The sequence below is a fragment of the Capricornis sumatraensis genome, chromosome 23 (assembly GCF_032405125.1).
Source record: "Capricornis sumatraensis isolate serow.1 chromosome 23, serow.2, whole genome shotgun sequence".
Lineage (NCBI taxonomy): Eukaryota > Metazoa > Chordata > Mammalia > Artiodactyla > Bovidae > Capricornis > Capricornis sumatraensis.
Genome location: NC_091091.1, coordinates 16,696,567 through 16,718,942, shown reverse-complemented (window position 1 = coordinate 16,718,942; position 22,376 = coordinate 16,696,567). Strand labels below are relative to the sequence as shown.

Here is a 22,376-nt window from a genome sequence, read left to right as displayed (position 1 = left end):
CCTTGTAATAACCATTGTACAGCTAGTAGTGGGAAGTAAATAATTACCGTATATTTGTTATCAAAATCCAGTAAAGAGGGGGCAATGTTTAGCAAACTGAAAGCAAAGCCAAATTTCATTCAGAGAAGACCAGGTAGCAGTTACTGACAATCCTAAAGTCAAGTTAAACCAAACATTTTCGAACTTGGTATTTGTGTATTTTGCAGAATTATGATGCAGCAAGTATTTATTCAAAATTTATAAATAACTGTATATATAAATGAATACACTAAGTATTAAGTAACAAGAAATAATGAAAGCTGGTATTTTTAAATGGTACTGTCTGCACAGAGAAATCAAAATTGATAAGAACTGTACTAAGATAGGCCTAAGAAAATAAAATCATAGATAGTATCATTCTTGGTCAGAACTACAGGCCTGGGCCCTCAGATGCGTCTGTGATGCTTAATATATAAAAAAAGTTCAGTTACATAACATACAAGTCACACGTTTCATGCTACATAAGGGCATGATGAGGTCATTCCAACCCTGTCCACTTGACAAATATTCCCTGCTGAAATGCTCTGAAATAGACAACCACATTTATGCTATGGAAAAACAATGCTATCTAACGCTTTCAGGAAGTAATTCAAAACCATTCCTTGTGACTTCTGACTTGAAAAGAAGTTCGGGATTACAATTAAATAACCAATATCCACACTGCACGCACAGTTATGGGAGTACACATATGACAAGCACAGATACACAAAAGCTCCCTTGGCTCTCTCTTCTTTACACTCCCCGCCTCCATAGAAGGGCTGACAACCACAGCCCACGTGAAAGATGCGGCCTCTCCTGAAATGTTTCCAAGGATATCAACAGAGAAGACAGCAGTCTGTTAAGGTCAGAGTTACAGAGCACAGAATCACCCACCGTTGGTTTTTTGCAACTCCTCCACCAGGCAGCGCGCTTCCTCTTGAACGCGGTCCTCGATGCTCCTCTTCCCCATCCCGAAATTCTGCAGCGTCATGAGGGAGAAGCACCGGGTCTCCTTCCATCTCTTCTCGTTGCTGAAGAGGATTCCTGCCGGGAGGAGAAACAGAAACTAGGAGGGAGGCCCTAGGCAAGGAGGAGTGAGCTGACAGTTGTCAGCCTTTGAGGCAGACCAACATCTGCTGCCAGGTTCTTCAAATTCCTTTAATCTACCCTCTCCATCCCCAATGCCAATGCTGAACACACACACAAGCACACCTTCCATGGCCTTTGCTAATTCTTTCAGGCAATGAGAGACTGCCTCTTCCAGAAAACTCTTCTCCCAAATCAGAGTTTCCTTCACTACTTCATATCCATACAACACCACGGTGGGCTTCATGCCAAAATACACAGTGAACACAGGGCCATAGGCTTCTGAGAGCTGGGAAAGGAGATGCATGTAATAGCAAAATAGGTCACAACTTGATAAAATATCATACCTGACTCAGAATATATTATCATCACACTTTTACATTTCTATCCTTCCACAAATAGCTTAAAATATTTCTGAATACATAAGTATTATAGTAATTGTTACAGTTTCCACTTTATAGACGGGATTCAAGTAACTGGTACACAGATTGTAATTAATCCACATATCAGCACCTTCAGCAGGTTTATTCGCCCCAACTTATAAATAAGGAAACTGAGGTTGAGGATTTCAATTCATTTCCAGCATTCCATGGCTAAATATAGAAGATTCAAATTTGAAACCCTTCTTACTCAATCTCTGATCCTTGAGCAATGTATCAAAGCCCCCAGGCCCACCTTTAAACCAACAGCCACCTGCCTGCTTCAGAATCACCACAGGGCAGTCAGAATTCTGATTCTGTAGCCCAAAGATGAATATTAGACATCTGTATTTTAAAAAATAAGTGCAGCACAGTTTGAGATCCACTGGTATTAGTAACACAGAAACAGTAGAAGTATCACAGAGGCAGTGCCAGGACATGCAGCCTCTCAGGGAAGAGCAACTCCTTCCAGACTGCAGCATTCACAGGACACAGACAGCAGCTTCCTGCAGAATGTAAATGAACGCTCTTGCCGCCGACTGGGCACTGACTGACGACTTTTCCTTTCATTCACTCATGCTGGTTCTGATTCCAAGCTAATTCCTTAACCTCAGGCACAATGCCCTTTTTCAGAAAAGTCCTATTTTGCTGGCCATCTGAAGGAAACACATAGCTTATATAGTACATGACTTCTGGAAGAAACTCTTGAATCACAAGACACTTCACTTACCATTTACCTTCTGTCCCAAATCATAGTAAATGGCTATGAAACAAAGAAGGGAAGCAACACTCCCAGCTTCTGACACTTTTATTTCAACCATACAAAGAGCTCAACATTTCTCTACTCACAAAACTCTACTCTGTTCCTCTACTTATGACAATGACATACCTGAAAAGGCAAGAGAAGTAACAGTATTTGCAGGGATTAATTTGCTACACAAGGACCTATTTAGACAATGCGCCCCCAGAAATATGTATTAGTATCATGTGCGTGTGTTAGGTCAGTTTAGTCTCTCAGTCGTGTCCGACTCTTTGCAACCCCAAGCACTGCAGCACACCAGGCTTCCCTGTCCATCAGCAAATCCCAATATGCTCAGACTCATATCCATCAAGTTGGTGATGCCATCCAACCCATCTCATCCTCTGTTATCCTCTTCTCCTGCCTTCAATCTTTCCCAGCATCAGGGTCTTTTCCAATGAGTCAGTTTTTCACATCAGGTGGCCAAAGTATTGTAGTTTCAGCTTCCAGTGAATATTCAGAACTGATTTCCTTTAGGACTGACTGGTGTATTAGTCAGTCATGTCCAACCCTTTGTGACCCCATGGACTATAGCCTGCCAAGCTCCTCGGTCCATGGAATTCTCCTGACAAGAATACGGGAATGGGTAGCCATTCCCTTCTTCAGGGGATCTTCCTGACCCAGGGGTGGGATCAAACCCTGGTCTCCCACATTGTAAGCAGATTCTTTACTCTCTGAGCCACCGTGCGTGCATGCTAAGTTGCTTCAGTTGTGTCCAACTCTTTGTAACCCTGTGGACTGTAGCCTGCCAGGCTCCTCTGTCCATGGGATTCTCCAGGAAAGAACACTGGAGTGGGTTGTGGTGCCTTCCTCCAGGGGATCTTCCCGACCCAGGGATCAAACCTGAGTCTTTTAAGTCTCCTGCATTGACAGGCAGGTTCTTTACCTCTAGCACCACCTGGGAAACCCCACGGCAGCCCATTAGTGTCATAACCGGGCTTAATTTACTTACTGTTTGCAAGCCACTGGAGGAGCATAAAACCTACTTACATTGCTTAAGGATTTGCTGATGTCATTAACATCTAACTGTAGCGTATTTCCAAGAATTGGGAGAGGAGTAGGTCTGGGCAGGAGCTTCCCTTTCCCAGAGCTTTGTTTCCAGAGTAACAGGAGAAGCAGACAGGAGAGATAGAGCACCAGGACCACAGCCAGATCCATCGATACCTTCTCTTCTCACTCTCAAGATTGTGAGCCTGAAATCTAAAGCTTTTATAACAGTTTCTGCTAATTCAATTTGCACCTGTCTTAGGTGTAAAGAGATCAATCAATTAAACCTACTTTGGACTCTCTTCTGTGGGACTTTGCCACTCTGACAAAAACAGAAACAAACTGTTCTTTAGTCTTGTTTTCTCTGTGTCCAATGATGACTCTAGAGATTCTGGTTTATTTGTACTGGGTTGGGGTCCAGGTATTGCTAATTAAAAAATTATGTGCTTCTAACACACAACCAGATTGAGAATTACTGACATAAATAGTTTGATGCCAAAAAGGCTCAAAACTCTGGACTGGAGTCAATGACCAATTGGGAATTTATGATTTTGAGGAATATCAGTGTATTCTATGTCTTTTATATTTTAAAAGAGTATCTTGTAATGTTATATCTAACACTATCTAATATACACATGTATCTAAAATCTAATTTGTCCTTGAATATAAAAGATTTTAAAATATTTTAATGTACTGCCAGGGTCCAGCCCTGGTGGATCCAGGGTAATTCGAAGGGGAGACAGAATTGGTGTCCTAGGAAAAAACTTATTTAATTACAGATATAGAGAGAGATTAGAAATGGATAGTGTAGTAGGAAATATTAGTGGAGAAAAAGAAGCTGAATAACTTGGTTTACGTGGGATACTAATAAAATTCCAAGACAAGGAATTTGCACCATCTACGTTGGGCCACCAGTGCCACTTGAATATCGGAAGGTGCCCCTCCCTGGGCTCCTTCTTGCGTGGAATTTAAAAGCCAGGGCAAGTAAGTAGATGTGGCAAGCACCCATGCTCCAGATGGGAATTCAGCCAGAAAAACAGGGAGCAAGAAAGAAACGACATGGGGGAATCAGTCTTTCCAGAAACTGATCCGATCTCTTTATTTTTTAGGTTTGCTTATATACCTTTTGTTACACATAGAGACAAATGGAAATTTTAAAGTCACACGGGGGTCAGCAGTCTTGACCTTTATCAAAATCAGGTGCTTTACATAAATGTATAAAAAAAGGTCTTAGGGGTTTTACATCATCTTCTGGACATGAGGTCTGCTGACATTTTACGAGCCTTTCTTTCTGACAACGATCAGTTAACCAGAAAACTTGTTTTTTCCAAGGGTGTTTTTTCTTAAACCAGGTGCCACCCTCTGAAGGTACCAGATAAAGTTGCATTCCTATAGGGTGAGGGTGTAGTGGGTTACAACTAAGAAAGGAATTTATTTAGCCTAAGGTTTAACATGATTAATCTTAAAGGTTAATACTTATTTCTCCTATATGTTAGTTATATTCATTATAAGGTAAGGGAATATGGAGATTTAGCAGCAAATATTGGCTCAACAAATGAAAACCCTTCACCAATGTTCCCCTTAAGATCTATTTAGTCTTAAGATAGTGATAAAGTTACATTTTTACACAGCAAGAACACAGTGATTTATAACAAAGTACACTGATCTATAACAAAGGAGAAAATTCATTAACTCAAAAAGTCTAGTATTGCTAACATCAAAAACTACTATATTTCCTTTTATATATTCCAAATACATTAATATATTCCCAGGTGCCTAAGGATATGGAGGCCTGGCGGCAATCATTGACTCAACAATGAGAAAAGCCCTATGCTAATTAAGATTTTCAAAATACTCCAAACTCTCTGTGCTGTTTATGGTTGCGAAGTAGTAAACAATTATGTATGTAGTGGCAGGAGTGTGGATAATCCTGTCACACAAGGTAGTCTGCCAGCAGAGAGGTTTGACCTGAGACACTCTTGTCACGCCCAGGAATTTTTATTGACTGGAGCTGCAAGTTTACTCCTTCTCCGAGAGAACCGGTGGGGAACAGCCCCCCATAAAGTCAGAGGTGTAGGTGAGAGCATGAAACAGGAAAGTAGGTAGACTCTGGCTTCGGGGGTAGATGCTCGGGAATAGGGGGTTTCCTGAAGCTCGATTCCGCCTTTGCATATGCCGAAGCCTCCTTCCTCATGACCTTTGCCATGGGCAGAGTTCCTCACGCTGGCTCCCGGCAATGTACTATACTAACATTACAGCTGCCTATACATAAAACAGCTAATGATGACATAGTTAAGATAATTTAAAAATCAAAATGAAGTTAACTATGGTCCTGGCCACCAGAACGGAAATGGGTAGCCATAGTGGATATAGTTTCAGACATATTTCTGCATATCTGAGAATCTGAATTTTCAGAACTGTATCAAACTCAAGGATACCACTAGCCATTTTCAAAACAACATATGAGCACTGTCTGCTTAATGGGCAGTATTTCTTTCCGGAGTGATAAAAATATCTTGGAATTAGATAATGCACAATGTTATGAATACACTAACACTGTCTAAATGATGTTCTTTTAAATGGGTAAAATGTCACCTTTAAAAAAAAGAAAATAGTATATGCTAGCTGCCACCTTGTAGTTTCAAGTACCCACACACTCCATTCTGTAATCATTTTGAACCTCAACCGACCCTTGCTTAACCATTAACCCATACAGCTCCAATCCCAGTTCTTGACAAATAATTTATGTAACCCTAAACTCCAGTACTTTGGCCACCTCATGCAAAGAGTTGACTCATTGGAAAAGACTCTGATGCTGGGAGGGATTGGGGGCAGGAGAAGAAGGGGACGACAGAGGATGAGATGGCTGGATGGCATCACTGACTGAATGAACGTGAGTCTGAGTGAACTCCGGGAGTTGATGATGGACAGGGAGGCCTGGCGTGCTGCAATTCATGGGGTCGCAAAGAGTCGGACATGACTGAGCGACTGAAGTGAACTGAACTGAACTGTGCTTTTTACCTTGTTAAGCTTCCCCCACCTCGTAGTCCAGTGGGACACAATTCAAGGTATTCTTCAATTTGCATCTCCTAGGCTACAGTCCTAATCAGGGAAAACTCTAATAAACTTTAATAAACACCTGTTTATTTCAACCAGGTCTCCATTCTTGGAATTTCTGGTTAATATTAACATAATTCAAACAATTTGAATGGTCAAACAGAAATAAAGTAATTAGCTAAGCAAATTTACATGTCTTTTACCTTGATATCTTCAGCCTCCCTCCCCTGCCCACAAAAAAAGAAGAAAGAAAGAAAGAAAAGAAATATACTGGAAATAGGGATTATTATTTTGTATTTTTTTCAAATGGGGGAAAGAGAGATTCTGGGAGAACATAAAGCCTGTCCTGTGTGTCCTGTGTCACGAGGCTCATAATTAATAAAACTAAGATTTAATTTAAGATCTTAGTTTTTTAAGATCTTCTGATGTCCATCAGATGTCCATCACACCATAGTTGCTTCAAGAACAAATTTAGCAGGACAACTAAAACCCTGTGGACACAAATAATCAATAAGCAGTTTATAATAAGGAACAGAAGGGAGTTTTATTCAAGCAAAACTGAGGTCTATACCACAGAGAGAGCCTCTCAGTAGCTCTGAAAAATAGCTCTAAAGAAGCATGGTTTTCAGCACTGTTTTACAACTTGTCAGAAAAAAGAATACACATCAAACATGACATGGGAACATTCTTTCAAAGTTTCAAAAGAGACAGGTCAGCACATGCCCAGAGAGTTAGTATGACTTTGGCATCTGGGAAGAAAGCCTTAACTTTGATGGCATTTGAAGGGAGGCATTGTATCCCTATCTTCAAAGTGGACATTCTTTACCTCTGGATAATACACTCTTTAAGAATTAAAGCAGATATACAAGGTATAAAAACAGACCATAAGACAGGCTGTTCTAGTTATCATAAAGTTCATGTCAAACCATGAATAAGCCAGAATGACTTCCCCATACCTGAATATGTGAAAGTTTCTTCCACTATCCCCAGATATATTACTCTGAATACATACCCCACTGACCACAAAATAACAGGCTTCACATTAAACAGATGTCTCCTACTTGAGTCCAAGGAAAAAAGGGTCACAGATTCTCAAAACAAGAATCAAAAATAGGTATTCTCCCCTCTCCGTCATTGCAGAGGTAAAACTTACTCAAGTAACCGAGGGAAGAGCCAATCTCAAGAATTTAGTAGGGAAAGCTTGAGAAACTATGACTCCAGCCTCCCAGTTGCTTTCAGACACAATTGCTTCTGTTGCCTTTTGAAGTCTGTCTTTGTCAGAAGCAACAGAATGAAGTTTGCACAGTGCTAACCAAAATTTTAGAAAAAACCTAATTGAAATAAAAAGGTGTCCACTGAGGGTTTGCTAGGACTGTAGCCCAGAAGACACAGGCTCAAGAAGCACCTGAATTGTGTTCCACTGGACTATGAAATGGTGGAGACTTATAAAGGGGAAGATTGCAAGAGTATGGTTAGACACATGAGTTACTTATCAAGAATCATAATTGGATATGGCAATGGGTAAAAGTTTCTGTTACATAAACCTTGGTTGGGCTCAGAAACAGTTGCACAATTACAAGGGAAGACCTTTAGAACATAAGGGTGCAGCTGGCAGGTGTTGCTATGAACAAGGCTGATCCTGTCCTTGGGTCTGGTACAGGTCAAAGGGATTTCAAGTTCTCAGAGGTGCAGAGACATGTTGGAGACCAGATCCTCAATTGCCTCCTGTTTTTGTATGCCTAAACTGTGATTGTGTTCAGTCGCTCACTCATGTCTAACTCTTTTGTGACCCCATGGACTGCAGCCCACCAGGCTCCTCTGTCCATGGGATTTCCCAGGTAAAAATATTGGAGTGGGTTGCCATTTCCTCCTCCAGGGGGTCTTCCTGATCCAGGGATTGGACCTGTGTTTCCTCCATTTCCTGCATTGGCAGGTGGATTCTTTTTTTTTTTTTTTAAACAGGGTTTTTTGTTTGTTTTTTTTTTTTTACTTTATTTTACTTTACAATACTGTATTGGTTTTGCCATACATTGACATGAATTGGCAGGTGGATTCTTTACCACTAAGTCACCTGGGAATCCTGTGATTACTCCATTATAATTTCAATTTATCATCAACAGCAAGGAAGGGAGATTTTACACAGAACAACACATATGGATTCAGTGAAGGATGGGAGGCAAGGACTTCATTAAACAGACCTACAGCATGGAACCACTATAACATGCAGACCAGAACAGGAGATGACAGTTGTCATGAAGATCTAAATATCACTGGAAAGGTAAACATCACTAGATCACAATGACAATGCTTTATAAACATGTTCTACAACATACCATCATATTTGTTCAAAATTGATTAGTGAAGTTATTCCTAAGCTCTTTTAGTAAGGAAAAACAAGTTTTTGTTAAGAGCTAATACCTGGAAATTCCCTGGGAGCTCAGCCGATAAAGAATCTGCCTGCAATGCAGGAGACCCAGGTTTGATCCCTGGGTCACTAAGATCCCCTAGAGAAGGAAATGGCAACTCACTCCAGTATTCTTGCCTGGGAAATCCCATGGACAGAGAAGCCTGGTGGGCTTCAGTCCATGAAGTCTCAAGAGTCAAACACGATTTAGCAACTAAACCAAGAGCTAATTACAAAATGTGTTATTCCTCATGTTTACATGGATTCATATCTTATTCACATTAAATAGAGAATTTTCACACCATAATATCTCTTATGAGTATCTCAATTACCATTCCCAAAAGTAAAATTATTTCCGTTCCGTGGATGGGCCTTGGAGATTCAGTTCCTGTGCTAAGGACATGGCACCTACAGGTGGTCGAGTTGAGACTGGGACCCACATCTCCAAGCAAACACTCAGTTCACCAGGGTCACCACACTTACTGCATATGTACCATGATTCAATATTCTGTGACTCATCCTAGTCAATGAATTTTCAAATATGTCAACTGAGTTAATAAATACTGCACCAGCTGATTAAAGTGGGGGTCAGGAAAGTTTAGTTTTGTAACCTATAAACTTGAATGAGTACAAGACATGGTGTACCTTTCAACTAGAAAAGGAGAAGTAGTAACTTGCTGCCTAACTTACAGAGGTCTAAACTCTACCTAATTTTGGATGAAATAAATTCAGTCACTTTCTTTAGAGCAATTTTATTCCTTGAGAAATCAGTGTGCTTGCTCTGCTTAACATTCCTTCTGTTAAAGTCATTTCTTTTTATAGAGTAAAAGAGTCAAAGATAACTTAAAGGCTGAAATTATCTCTGAGATCAGTTAATCTAGCCTTTATTTTAATGAGCAATTAATGACAGTGGATAAAGTGTCCTCACTACATTCTTACAAGGCCTTCGGTTAGATTCTGTTTTTCAACTCCCAGTTCAATGACATCTCACATCAAATAGCATTCCTGTTGTCCAAATGATTAGAAGAGCATAAATATTAAGTCCTCCACTGTCACAGAGTAATGCAAACTTCAGGTTGGCTGACGTTGAGGGTTAGGGGTTTTCTTTTTAAAGAATAGAATTTATTTTTTAACAGCAGTTTTAGGTTCACAGTAACACTATGCAGAAAGTACACAGTGGTCACACATACTCACACACACACAGCCTATCCCACCACCAGCAACCCACACCAGTGTGGTACACTTATTACTATTAATGATATAATACCAACACATGTTAAATCAAAGTTCACAGATTATATTAGGATTCACTCTTAATTTTGTACATTCTATGGATTTTCACAAATGTAGCATGAGCATGTATCCACCATTAAAGCATTATACAAAATGATTTCACCTGAAAGTTCTCTGTGCTCCATCTCTCTGTCCCTCCTTCTCAAGCCCCTGGAAACCACTGATCTTGTATTGTCTCCATGACTTTCTATAATGTTACAGAGTTAGAATTACACAATATGTAGCATTCAAATTGGTTTCTTTCACTTAGTAATGTGCTCAGGGTTCTTTTCATGGCTTGCCACCATTTTTTTTAACAATGAATAATATTCCATTCAATTGATATATTATTCTTTATACTTCAACAACTGAAGGACATCTCGACTGCTCCCAAGTTTTGACATAAATTTATGAATAAAACAACTATAAAAATTAATTTTATGAATAAACATGTTTTTATGAAAAAAGTAACTACAAACATTAATGTGCAAATTTTTGTGCAGATGTAAGTTCTCAACTCATTTGAGTAAATTCCAAGGAGTATGACTGCTGGATCATATGGTAAGTACATGTTTCATTTTTTAAGGAACTGCTGTTGCTGCTGCTACTGCTGCTAAGTTGCTTCAGTCGTGTCCGACTCTGTGTGACCCCACAGACGGCAGCCCACCAGGCTCCCCCATCCCTGGGATTCTCCAGGCAAGAACACTGGAGTGGGCTGCCATTTCCTTCTCCAAGGCATGAAAGTGAAAAGTGAAAGTGAAGTTGCTCAGTCGTGTCTGACTCTTAGCGACCCCATGGACTGCAGCCTACAAGGCTCCTCCATCCATGGGATTTTCCAGGCAAAAGTACTGGAGTGGGATGCCATTCCTAACTCTTCCAAAGTGACTATACCATTTTGCATCCCACCAGTAAAGACTTTCATGATTGGAGAAGGAAATGGCAACCCACTCCAGTATTCTTCCCTGGAAAATCCCAGGGACAGAGGACCCTGTTGGGCTGCTGTCTATGGGGTCACACAGAGTCGGACACGACTGAGGCAACTTAGCAGCAGCAGTAAAGACTAACAAATCTTGCAGCTCCACATCTTTGTCAATATTTGGTTTTGTCAATGATTTGGACTTTGCCATTTTATAATGTGTGCTTCCCAGGTGGCACAAGTGGTAAAGAATCCACCTGCCAGTTCATGAGACACAAGAGACATGGGTTTGATCCCTGAGTTGGGAAGATCCCCTGGAGAAGGAAATTGCAACCAACCCCAGTATTCTTGCCTGGAAAATTCCATGGGCAGAGGAGCCTAGTGGGCTACAGTCTATGGAGCTGCAAAGAACTGGACACAACTGAGCACACGCACACACATAATGTGTGTAGTGGTATCTAACTGCAAGTCTCTAATTACATATGATGTTGAGCATTTTTCACCTGCCTATTTGCCCCTTGGATATCTTTTTTGCTAATATTTTTGTTCAGATATTTGCACATTTTAAAAATCAGGTTGTTATATTTCTGACTGTTGAGTTTTAATTAAGAGCCCTTTGTTTATTTTGGGTAACAGTCTTTCACCAGATATGCCTTTTGCAAATGCTTTATCCCAGTCTGTAGCTTGTCTCTTCCTTCCATTGACAGTATATATCACAGAGTAGAAGGTTTTAATTTTAGTGAACTCCAAATTATCAATTATTTTTGTGGATTATGCTTCAGAGATAAATCTCAAAGGTCATCACCTAGTCAAGGTAATCTGTATTTTCTCTCATGTGATCTCCTAGGAATTAAAATTTTGCACCCTGCATTAAGTTCTATGATCCATTTTTAGTTAATTTTTGTAAAGGGTGTAAGATCTGCATGTAGATTCTATGTGCATGGGTTTCACATGTAGGTACCCTCTTGCCAGTCAAGGATTGGACTCAGATTCCCTCAGTTTTGTTTGTTTGAGGGTCCTTATCTCTTCTTTTAAAGACAATTTCACTGTATACAGAAATCAAAGTTGGTGCACTTTTTTTTCTTTTAAATATTTCACTCCACTCTCTTCTACTTGCACAGAATTTGAAGAAAATCCCAATGTAATTCTTATTCTGTTCCTCTAAAGGTAAGATTTTTTTCTTCCTCTGGCTTCTTTCAGATATTTTCTTTGTTTTTATATTCTATGTTTGAATATGATGTACCTACCTGTAGACTTCAGGGTATTTTTCCTGATGTTCTTAGAGTTTCCTGAACGTGTGGCATGGTATCTGACATTAATTTGGGGAAATTCTCTGAAATTACTGCTCAAATATTTCTTCTGTAGATCTGTTTGCTTTTAAATAAATGTTTTAATTGAAGCATAACATCCATAGAGAAAGTATGCATGTTCTAAATGTGCATGCCAACACACTAACACAGGGTGAATATTTCTGTAAAATCAAGACACAAATCATGAAAAAGAACTGCATAATTTATGTTTTCCATTGTACTGTTAATAGACATTTCAGATTCTTCCTGTGTGGGGTTATTTTGATTGGTGTTGTTATGTGCATTCTTAAACATGTCTTGTTCATATCCCAAAGTATTGCGTTTCTATTCAGTACATACCTACAAGTGAAACTGCTGGACAGTCATGAGTTTACATCCAATAAAAATGGCCAAATAGTTGTCCAAATGGTTGAACCAATTTACAGTATTACTCTGAGAATGCCGGTTGCTTCATTTTCTTGCCAAAATTTAGCATAATTTTTTTTTCATTTTAACCATTTTGATGGCTATCTAAGGATATCTCATTAAAATGTAAATTTGCACTTCCATAAAGCTTAATGTTGCTGAACACTTTCTCAGATGTCCAATGGCAATACTAAGTATTCATATGTGAAAATCTAGTATATTGGCATATAAGCTAATAGTTGGTTTCATACATTTTTAAAACAAATGCAAGTGTCAGAGAGTTTGGTAGTATGTGCAAAGAATTTATACTCTGAACCAGGTGAGTGTAAACTGCTGACCTGATACCTGGTCTTGGTATCAAAAACCTGAATTATTTTAGTATATGTTTCCTTAAACAAAGTCAAATCTTCTGTATAACTATAATATTAATAAAAACTTCAACAGGAATTTCTAATTCTCATTTCCATTAGTGTTTCAGGGATAAGTCCCAAAGATATTCTTTATCTCTCAGCTGTCTGTATTTCAGAGATGTCTTGGGACTAAGAATTTCAGGATCATAGCATCATATGGCCACCATTGATGTTACATATAAAACAACGTGATGGAAAGTAGAGAAAAACAGAATCTGGTGACACCTTCTAGGGATTTTGTTCTTGCTCAGAGAGAAAAGAATAACACTTAGAGTACATGAATAGAAATAGAGAAACATAGGTTAATATTTGACTATAAGTTTGAAACACAAAGTAATGTGAACATTTCATATCTTCTTTTAGTGTTCACAGTAACACCCACCAGAGGAATGAATTCCAACACTTATTATTCAGTCCTCCCAATTGCTGATTTTCTCACTATTTCCCTACAGGCTGGAGCTGCTCTTGGACACAATTTCTCTCATTTCCAAATCCTCAAGTAAGCTCAGGTGATACTCAGCAAAGAATTTCCCTGCCCTCTTTCTCTTTGTCCCCTTCTGTGTTTATCATTATGAGGACAAGCAGGGCCTCTTCAGACTCTTACTTTCATTCATTTCTTACCTGCATCAAGTACAAAAGAAGGGAAGTCTGAGACTGGCTCAGCAAATGCTGCTGCTTTTTATTTAGAACATCTGGAGAGCAAATGGCTGTGTGCTGGCTTATATCAACAATTCCACTCTGTTTTACAGTGATAACATGGTACTGACTCTTAAGAAGTATTAGCATATGTGGTAGTCAATAGAAGTGTTATAGAATATGAAGACAGCAAATACCATTTGTGCAGTAAAACTCAGGAGACTTTCCTTTCATGGAAGCTGGATATTCACTGGATACTGAGAAAATTGTGGCAGTATGAGGGCGGTCAGAAAGAGTACCCCTGGTAGTAAGAAGGAGGTGAATGATGGCCCAGATGAGAGTTAATTACAGACAACAGCACAGCAGCAGCCGATGGACCGCCCTTCATCACACAGGAGTGAAGCAGATCTGGTACGGGGGTGGCACATGGCCAAACCCACTAGAAACTGGCGTGGTGTCGAGGTCCTTTGGGTCAACCACAGATTCCAGGGTAAATTTCTGTAAAATGGTAGTCAAAAATAAAAACAGCTCCATGCGGGCCAGGCCTTCTCCCACACAATTTCGTTTTCCTGAAAATACACACAGAGGTGATTTGTTCCTTGAACATTACATTTTGAATTGTCACAAAATGTATGAATGATTGAACAGATGGAGGCCTGGAAAGATGTTTAGAGACAAATAAACAGGAGAGACATACTCGCTATTCACCTAATATCTTCATAGGAATTATTCATTCAGTAAATATTGATTGAGTGTCAGCTCTGTGTCAAGCACTTCATCGTGTATTCCCACATTTTAACTGCTCTTTTCCACTTCCAGTTTCTATCAGAAGCCCTGAGAGGAGGGAACTTGTATATATGTGCTTCCTTTCTACTTCTGGCATAAAATTCAGCTAAAGATATTTTTCCTCCATGTGCTTTCAAAAGTACATGTCTAAATGTGTCAGTCTCCTACCTGAAAACATTAAATGTCTCTGCCATCTGTTATGAGGTCCAAATGAGCTGAGCTGCCCCTCCATATTTTGTTCCCAGTATGATGTTTGATATCATTCTTTCCATTCTTCACACCCTCTACTCAGTGCTAGCCATATCCACTCTTCATCAACCTCCAATACACCATGAAACCTCTAGTTTTGTCTTCCTTCAGGACCTACGTCCCATGTCATTTCCTCTTTATGGTCTTTGCAATATTCACACACAGTAGAATCTTGCCCTCTCTGAGTTGCCTCAATATCACATTCATTGCTTCAGTTGAAGCATGAATCACCTTGAATCATAATTCTGGTTCTTCTGCTATGCTAAAATGTGTGCTTTTGAAGGGAAGGCTCAGTCCTTCACATCTTGGCAGATACAGAGCAAGACACAAAGGCATCAAAAGCTGCCAAATACATGGAGGTGAGTCTGTGGCCAGAGACTTAGCACACATTGTAGCTGTGGAGACCCAGTTTCAGGGTCTATGATCAGCACTGGAAGACGATCACGGTGCTCTGGAACCACTGCAGGGCAGTTAGTTGGCAGGTTCTTTTCTCGATCTAAAAGAATGTCCTGCTCCTGTAAAACTGCCCTGCCTTCTCTTCTCACTTTGTTCCTGTGAGGCAGTTCAAATTCCCTTTCTTCTGTAAGAATGTTCCTTATTCCATTTTATGCCTCACTGTGGTGTATGAGTGACCAGAAAACAGGGTTTCTCCTTCTGGTCTCATGAGCAGCCTGAGCTTTCCTCTCTCACAACACTATTCAATGTTCTCTTTAGTAATTTGCTTCCCCAGCTAGATTGAGAGCCCACTTTGGTGCCCATTCTGTACCTTTAACCCCAGAACTCAGCCTAGGGAGTGAGGGATATCACATGGAAAATACTCAAACTTCTGGATTTATGTACCTTTCTCGTGGCAGGCAAGGAAAGTCTAAAAGTTTCACCTGCTAAGAGGAGTTCACAGGTAACTCAGTGCTACCTACGATTATTATTGAATTATGCTAGAGGCATAATTCAATTAATCTGTTTTCTAGCTTTCTTACTTTGGAAGAACTGGGTTACCTCCCTAAAGTTCCAGTACTGGGGATGTGTGGTGAGGGGAGGAAACACAAGGGCATTGAAAGTGGTGTTTGTGATCGTGGACAAAAAGCATTTCTACCAGCCCCAGAGAGGACATCATTAAGTTCCAACCAACTCCAGAAAGGTACCTTGTTCCCTAAGTACTTAAGGAAATTAACTTTTATTACCTGCTGAGAAAGCCATGAAGTAGTCACTTTTCTTAAAGTTGCCACTCTCATCCAGGAAGTGGGCAGGGTCAAATACCTCTGGGTTGGGGAATTCTTTGTCATCATGTAGCACAGAACTCAGTGATGTTATTATAGTCATGCCCTGGGATGAAAGATGAAGATAAACTGAGTTATAAGAAATCATGGAGCAAAAGAAATATTGCAAATCATTTAATCCAGTCTTTGATCTATAGATGAGGAGCCCTAGGGCCAAGAAGGGCAGTGGCAAATTCCAGAGAGACAGACCAAGCAATAAACACAGATGGGTTTAAGATCAATGGCAGTGATGTTACTAAAGTGGCCTCCAATAGCATCTGAAGTACTGAGTACTTGGTTACTCGGTTTCTGAATCCCCTTTACTTATCACAGTATTTAGACACTGCTGTTTGTTTTGTTCAATTTCATCATTTCATTTGCTTACATCTCATATGTGGATTATGTTTTAAAATGGAAGCCTCTGATGACTCTTGAAAAGTCAGATGTATTTGGAACCTGTTTATAGGGCTTTTCAAAAATAGAGGTCTGATACGATTAAAAATGACATCGGGCAAATCCATACAGATGGCAACAGGTTAGTGGTTGTCAGGGGCTGGAGGGAGGGAGGAATGGGCAATAACTGCTTAGTGGGTGGGTTGAGTTTCTTTTTGGAGTGATGAAAATGTTCTGAACTAGATAGTAGCTATGGCTGCACAACATTTTGAATGTACTAAATTTCACTGAATTGCTCACTTTAAAATAGTTAAAATGGTAATTTTTACATTATAACTTATTTTCAGTTCAATTCAGTAGCTCAGTTGTGTCTGACCCTTTGTGACCCCATGAACCGCAGCACGCCAGGCCTCCCTGTCCATCACCAACTCCCGGAGTCCACCCAAACTTATGTCCGTTGAGTCGGTGATGCCATGCAACCATCTCATCCTCTGTCTTCCCCTTCTTCTCCTGCCCTCAATCTTTCCCAGCATCAGGGTCTTGTCCAATGAGTCAGCTCTTCGCCTCAGGTGGCCAAAGTATTGGAGTTTCAGCTTCAACATCAGTCCTTCCAATGAACACCCAGGACTGATCTCTTTTAGAATGGACTGGTTGGATCTCCTTGCAGTCCAAGTGACTCACAAGAGTCTTCTCCAACACCACAGTTCAAAAGCATCAGTTTTTTAGCACTCAGCTTTCTTTATAGTCCAACTCTCACACCCATACATGACCACTGGAAAAACCATAGCCTTGACTAGACACACCTTTGCTGGCAAAGTAATGTCTGCTTTTTAATATGCTGTCTAGGTTGGTCATAATTTCCTTCCAAGGATTTTATCACAATAAAAAAGAAAATCTTCCCAAGAGGAAAAAATGATTTCTTAGACAAGTACACTAACAACTACTGAGCATTTATCTTTGGGATGAAATTTGTTTCTTTTAATTTTAAAATGTGGAGAAACACATTATGGATGAATTCTAGATTTAAAAAAAAAAACAGAGATGATAAAATTAGAAAAATTCTCATTTTTCAACAAAGCAGATAAAGATTATCAATTTATACTGAAACAGCTGGATGAATGTTTTGGGAAACAGTATACACTAAGTCTTAAAGTACATGCCATAGATTGTTAATTAATTACCTATGAAAACAGACACTCATCAATAGAGAGATATGGAAGATTCCTCCTTCACAAGTGATCATCTTAGCATTACCAATAATGGGATAAACTGACAATACATGTCTTCAGCCAAAATCCAATGCAGTGGGACATACACAACATCTCCTATGTAGTTTTCTTGCCAAATACACAGAATGGGTATGTAATCTCAAGAAAACAATTACCAAGGCCAGACTACCAAATGTTTAACATGACGATTGTCTTGGACTCTTCAAAGTTGTCAACGTATTGAAATAAACATAGGAATAGGAACTGTTCTTGATAACAGGGGAGTAAAGGGACAGACAAATTAAATACTTGTTCCTTGACTGGACACTAGATGCCCCTTCAAGAAGAACTACACAAGATATATTAGGGTAACTGAGAAAATGTAATTATAGTATATATACTAGATAAAATTCTTGTATAGATGATAATTCCTTTAGTGTGAATGTTTTTACTGTTATGTAGATAAAGTCCTTGTTCACTTGTTTAGAAGATATACATACTGAAGTATTATTTAGGTTTAAGTGTGATAGACAGATGATAGATATGTAGTTAAAATATAAATGTATATACATTTTCATATATATTTCATATATTATATATATATCCACTGTGTGTTTAAATCCTATTTAAATTTAAAATTTTCTTTAATTTAAAGTTAGGAGTAATTCCACACCTTAAGTTTATCGCATTTAAGGTTTATAATTTTATTTTTTAAATTATTGCCTTGTATAATCTCAAAACAAATAATACAAGAAAATGTTACCTTAAGTTTTAAAAACAGGTGTATTTTCAGCAAATGGTATTGGGACAAGTAGATATCCATAAAGAAAATAGTGTGATCATTATTTCACACCATAAGTAAAAATAAACTTTAAATGGATCATAGACTTAAACATAAAAGCTAAAAATATAAAACTTGAAAAAGAAAAGATGAGCATAAATATTTGATAACATGCTGGAAAATAAGTATGACACAAAAACACGGGTCATAAGGGAAATAACTGATAAATTGGACACCATCAAAATTTTAAACTTTCACTTTTTTCTAAAAAAATTCTGCTCTTTCAAATACATTGTTAGAAAGCAAAAAAAGAAAGAAAAAGACACATACTGGGAGTAAATATTTGCAACACTTAGACATGATAAAGGGATTGCATGCAAAATATATAAAGAACTGCAATAAGTAATAAGGCAAACAAGACTGCAAGGAGATCCAACCAGTACATCCTAAAGGAAATCAGTCCTGAATATTCATTGGAAGGACTAATGCTGAAGCTGAAACTCCGATACTTTGGCCACCTGATGTGAAGAGCTGACATTGGAAAGACCTTGATGCTGTGAAAGACTGAAGGCGGGAGGAGAAGGGGGTGACAGAGGATGAGATGGTTGGATGGCATCACTGACTCAATGGACATGGGTTTGGGTGGACTCCCGGAGTTTGCAATGGACAGGGAAGCCTGGCGTGCTGCAGTCCATGGGGTCGCAAAGAGTCAGACACGACTGAGCGACTGAACTGAACTGAAGGCAAACAATCCAGTAAAAAATAGAACTATAACTTGAGCAAACACTATTAATCAACACATATGAATGGCCAATCAACATGAAAAAAATCTATCACTTTTCGTCGAAAAAACAGAAGTAAAACAAAATGTGGTATCACTACACAACTATTACAAATGTCTAAAATTTAGAGGGCGCATCAGCAAGTGTTAGAGCGCAGAAGTCAGGAGCCACGCAGACCGCACACCAAGGTCCCTTCCTTTTAGTGCCAGCGGCCGGTACTTGCTCGCGACCCGGCCACTTAGCCACGCACAAAGCAAGCCATAAACAACAATAAAACAGTGTGGGAAGGAGCCTTTGCTTAGTCTCAGACCTCATCCCTCCTCATCCCAAGTGCAGCCTTTCCGCGCCCAGGCCCTGAGCCCTGCGGGATGGACAACTGTGCCACCGGCTAGGGTTCTTTGAGCGCCGCCAGTCTGTCGCGCCAGGCTGGGGGACAAAAAAATCGAGTTCTCCACCTGGTCCAGGCGGCGCCGCCCCACGTGCCCTGCGCCCTCGGAGAGGAGACTCTTGCCACAGGCTGGACCACCTCGCACAGCACGGCGCGGCCAACAACCCCAAGGGGCTCCCTGTACAGGAACGAAGCGCATTGGAGAACGCACCGTGTCATCCGCGAGGCGGCTTCCACCTCTCGCCTGTCACTCTCCTCGCGGGGACAACCGGTACCAAAGAGAGGAAGGCCGTGCGGCTCCACGGTGCGGCGCCGAGGTCTCGACCTTTAACCTCTGCCTCCGCCCCACCTTCCTCGTGGAGTCAGCCCTCTTTTGACACAAGCCTACAAGGCCTTCTACGGAAAATTGGGACCGCTTTCGGCGTATTAGCATGCCAGACAATCAATTCCCCCAAAATTTCTAACGATGCTTTAAATGTTTGTTTGTTTGTTTGTTTGTTTAAAAATACTTACAGATCTGAACTCTCTCCCTTTCGCCCCTTCCCATTCTCAGGACAAGGGAAACTAAGAGGCGTTGAGATAATTGTTCAAAGCCCGCAAGGGCTGGCTTGGCCAGCCATGTGAGTGGACATATATACAGGTGTGTATATGGGAAGAGACATGTACTTGGTTTCATATGTTTCTAATTTTTTTTCCCTACCAATCAGTGGTGATCTTGCCAAAATTCCCTTTCCCACCGCCACCCAAGAACAGCCCCTCAAAACGATTTTCAAAACATATTGCTTTGTTTGGGGTAGAAAGCAGGTGATCTGGCTGGAGGAATACTAATAAATACCACAAACAAAACAAACAGTCAGAAGCCATTAATACAAGATAATGAATTAATAAAAAAAATTTAAGAACACTAACAAAGGCAAGTGGTGAAGGGTACCCCCAGCAAGTGGAACTCTCATATATTGCCACTTGGAATGTAAAATGTCACAGCCATATTAGAAAACCGTTTGATGGGTTTTTAAAAATGAAGTTAAACATTTAAACAACACTCTCACCCTTCGGTATTACCTAAAAGAAATGAAAACTTAGGTCCACACAAAAACCTGTATGCAAATGTTCATAGTACCTTTATTCAAATGGCCCCAAATTGGAAACAACCCACATATTCATCAATCAGTTAATGCATAGACAATTTGTGGTACTCCATATGATGGATTATTCATCAATAGAAAATGAATAAACTAATACATGCAATAAAAAGATGAATCTCAAACATTCTGCCACATAAAAAAGATAAAGGCATATATTGATTATAAGTTATTTCACTTACATCACATTCCATTATATTGCACTCTTGAAAAGGCAAAACTACATAACTAAAAACAGGTTAGTAATTATCAGGGGCTAAAATTGGGGGAAACGGATTGGTTGCAAAAGGATAATAAGGGGAAGTTTCAAGATGATGAAAATGTGTTTATATCTTACTTGTTGTGATAGTGACATAACCTCACATATTGGTCAAAACTCTTTAGACTCTATACTTAACAGGGTAATTTTTCTTTTACATAACTTATACCTCAAGTGAAAAATAGAAGAAGATGTTAAGTCACAAAAAGCACACATGGTTAAAAAGTAAGTCTTCTTCCTATCTAGCTGCACAAACTCATTTAGACTTTTCAAAAATAATCATTCCCACCAACTAGTTACATGTGCTTTCACAGATATTATGCATATCAGCAGATAATCCTATATACATTTATGCTACTTATCACTTTCTTCTCTTTTTACCCAATGACAAACACCCACTAGATTTTGATTTTTTTCTATAATGAAATAATTTAGATATTGCCCAATGTCAACACATATGCTTCTACTGCTGCTAAGTCGCTTCAGTCATGTCAGACTCCCTGTGACCCTATGGACAGTAGCCCACCTGGCTTCTCTGCCCATGTGATTCTCCAGGAAAGAACACTGGAGTGGATTGCCATGCTCTCCTCCAAGGGATCTTCCCAAGCCAGGGATCAAACCTGTGTCTCTGATGACTCCTGTACTGGCAGGTGGGTTCTTTAGCACTAGCTCCACCTGGGAAGCCCGTCAACACATATACATCTGCCGTATTCATGCTACACAATATAAATGTGCCATTACACTTACAATGAACATTTAGTAACTAAAAATACTTTTTTTATTACAAGTAATGATGCAAGGATACATTTTGATATTCCTTCACAAGCATTTGTAGTAGATACAAAGAATTATAACTCTTGCATTATAAGATATATTTTACTTTTTAATAATTATGGCCAAAATGTGCTTCAGAAAAAGAAAAAAAGATGTACTTATTTACCAGTCTTACCAGTGGCACCTGAAAGTACTTGTTTACATATATCCTGACTAGTAATAGATTTTTTCAGCCTTTGACTTCATCACTCTGATAGACGAAAATGTCTCATAGTTTTAGCTCTTATTTTAAAATATATATATTACCTGGTTTAATTCTGGCAACATTTTGAGGTAAACACGATTAGTATTATCGACAGTATACAAATGTCTTCAGTAGGACATGAATATTCACACAAAGTGGCATAAATAAGGAATAAAAATAGATTCACTTCAGTTCCAGTAACATTTTGACCACCAAATGAAATTGCACTAAATTTATATTTGTTTTTAATTTTTCAGGTTTTTAGTGTTGCAGAATTAAGGATGAGGGATTTCTAAACCCATGTGAGAGAGAAAAAAAAAAACTTAGAGCAGCTCTAACATGGTAGACTTGCGTGATCTATGGCTACTTATACTTAAAGCCAGTCAAAAGTAAAT

General features: G+C 39.4%; 1 protein-coding gene and 1 pseudogene across 2 annotated transcripts in view; both read right to left on the bottom strand.

The window, feature by feature from the left end:
• Positions 1–3,480, bottom strand: part of LOC138070187 (cytochrome P450 2C18-like) — a 30,125-nt pseudogene extending 26,645 nt beyond the window's left edge.
• A 10,147-nt stretch (positions 3,481–13,627) lies between these two features.
• LOC138070530 (cytochrome P450 2C18-like) overlaps positions 13,628–22,376 on the bottom strand; it is a 33,150-nt gene continuing 24,401 nt past the window's right edge. For both annotated transcript variants that reach the window (XM_068961786.1, XM_068961787.1), the window contains 2 exons: positions 15,936–16,077; positions 13,628–14,288 (listed from right to left, as the gene is read on the bottom strand). In XM_068961786.1, coding sequence (XP_068817887.1) covers positions 14,107–14,288; positions 15,936–16,077 — 324 coding nt within the window. In that variant the 3' untranslated portion in view covers positions 13,628–14,106. The remainder of the gene's footprint in view (positions 14,289–15,935; positions 16,078–22,376) is intronic.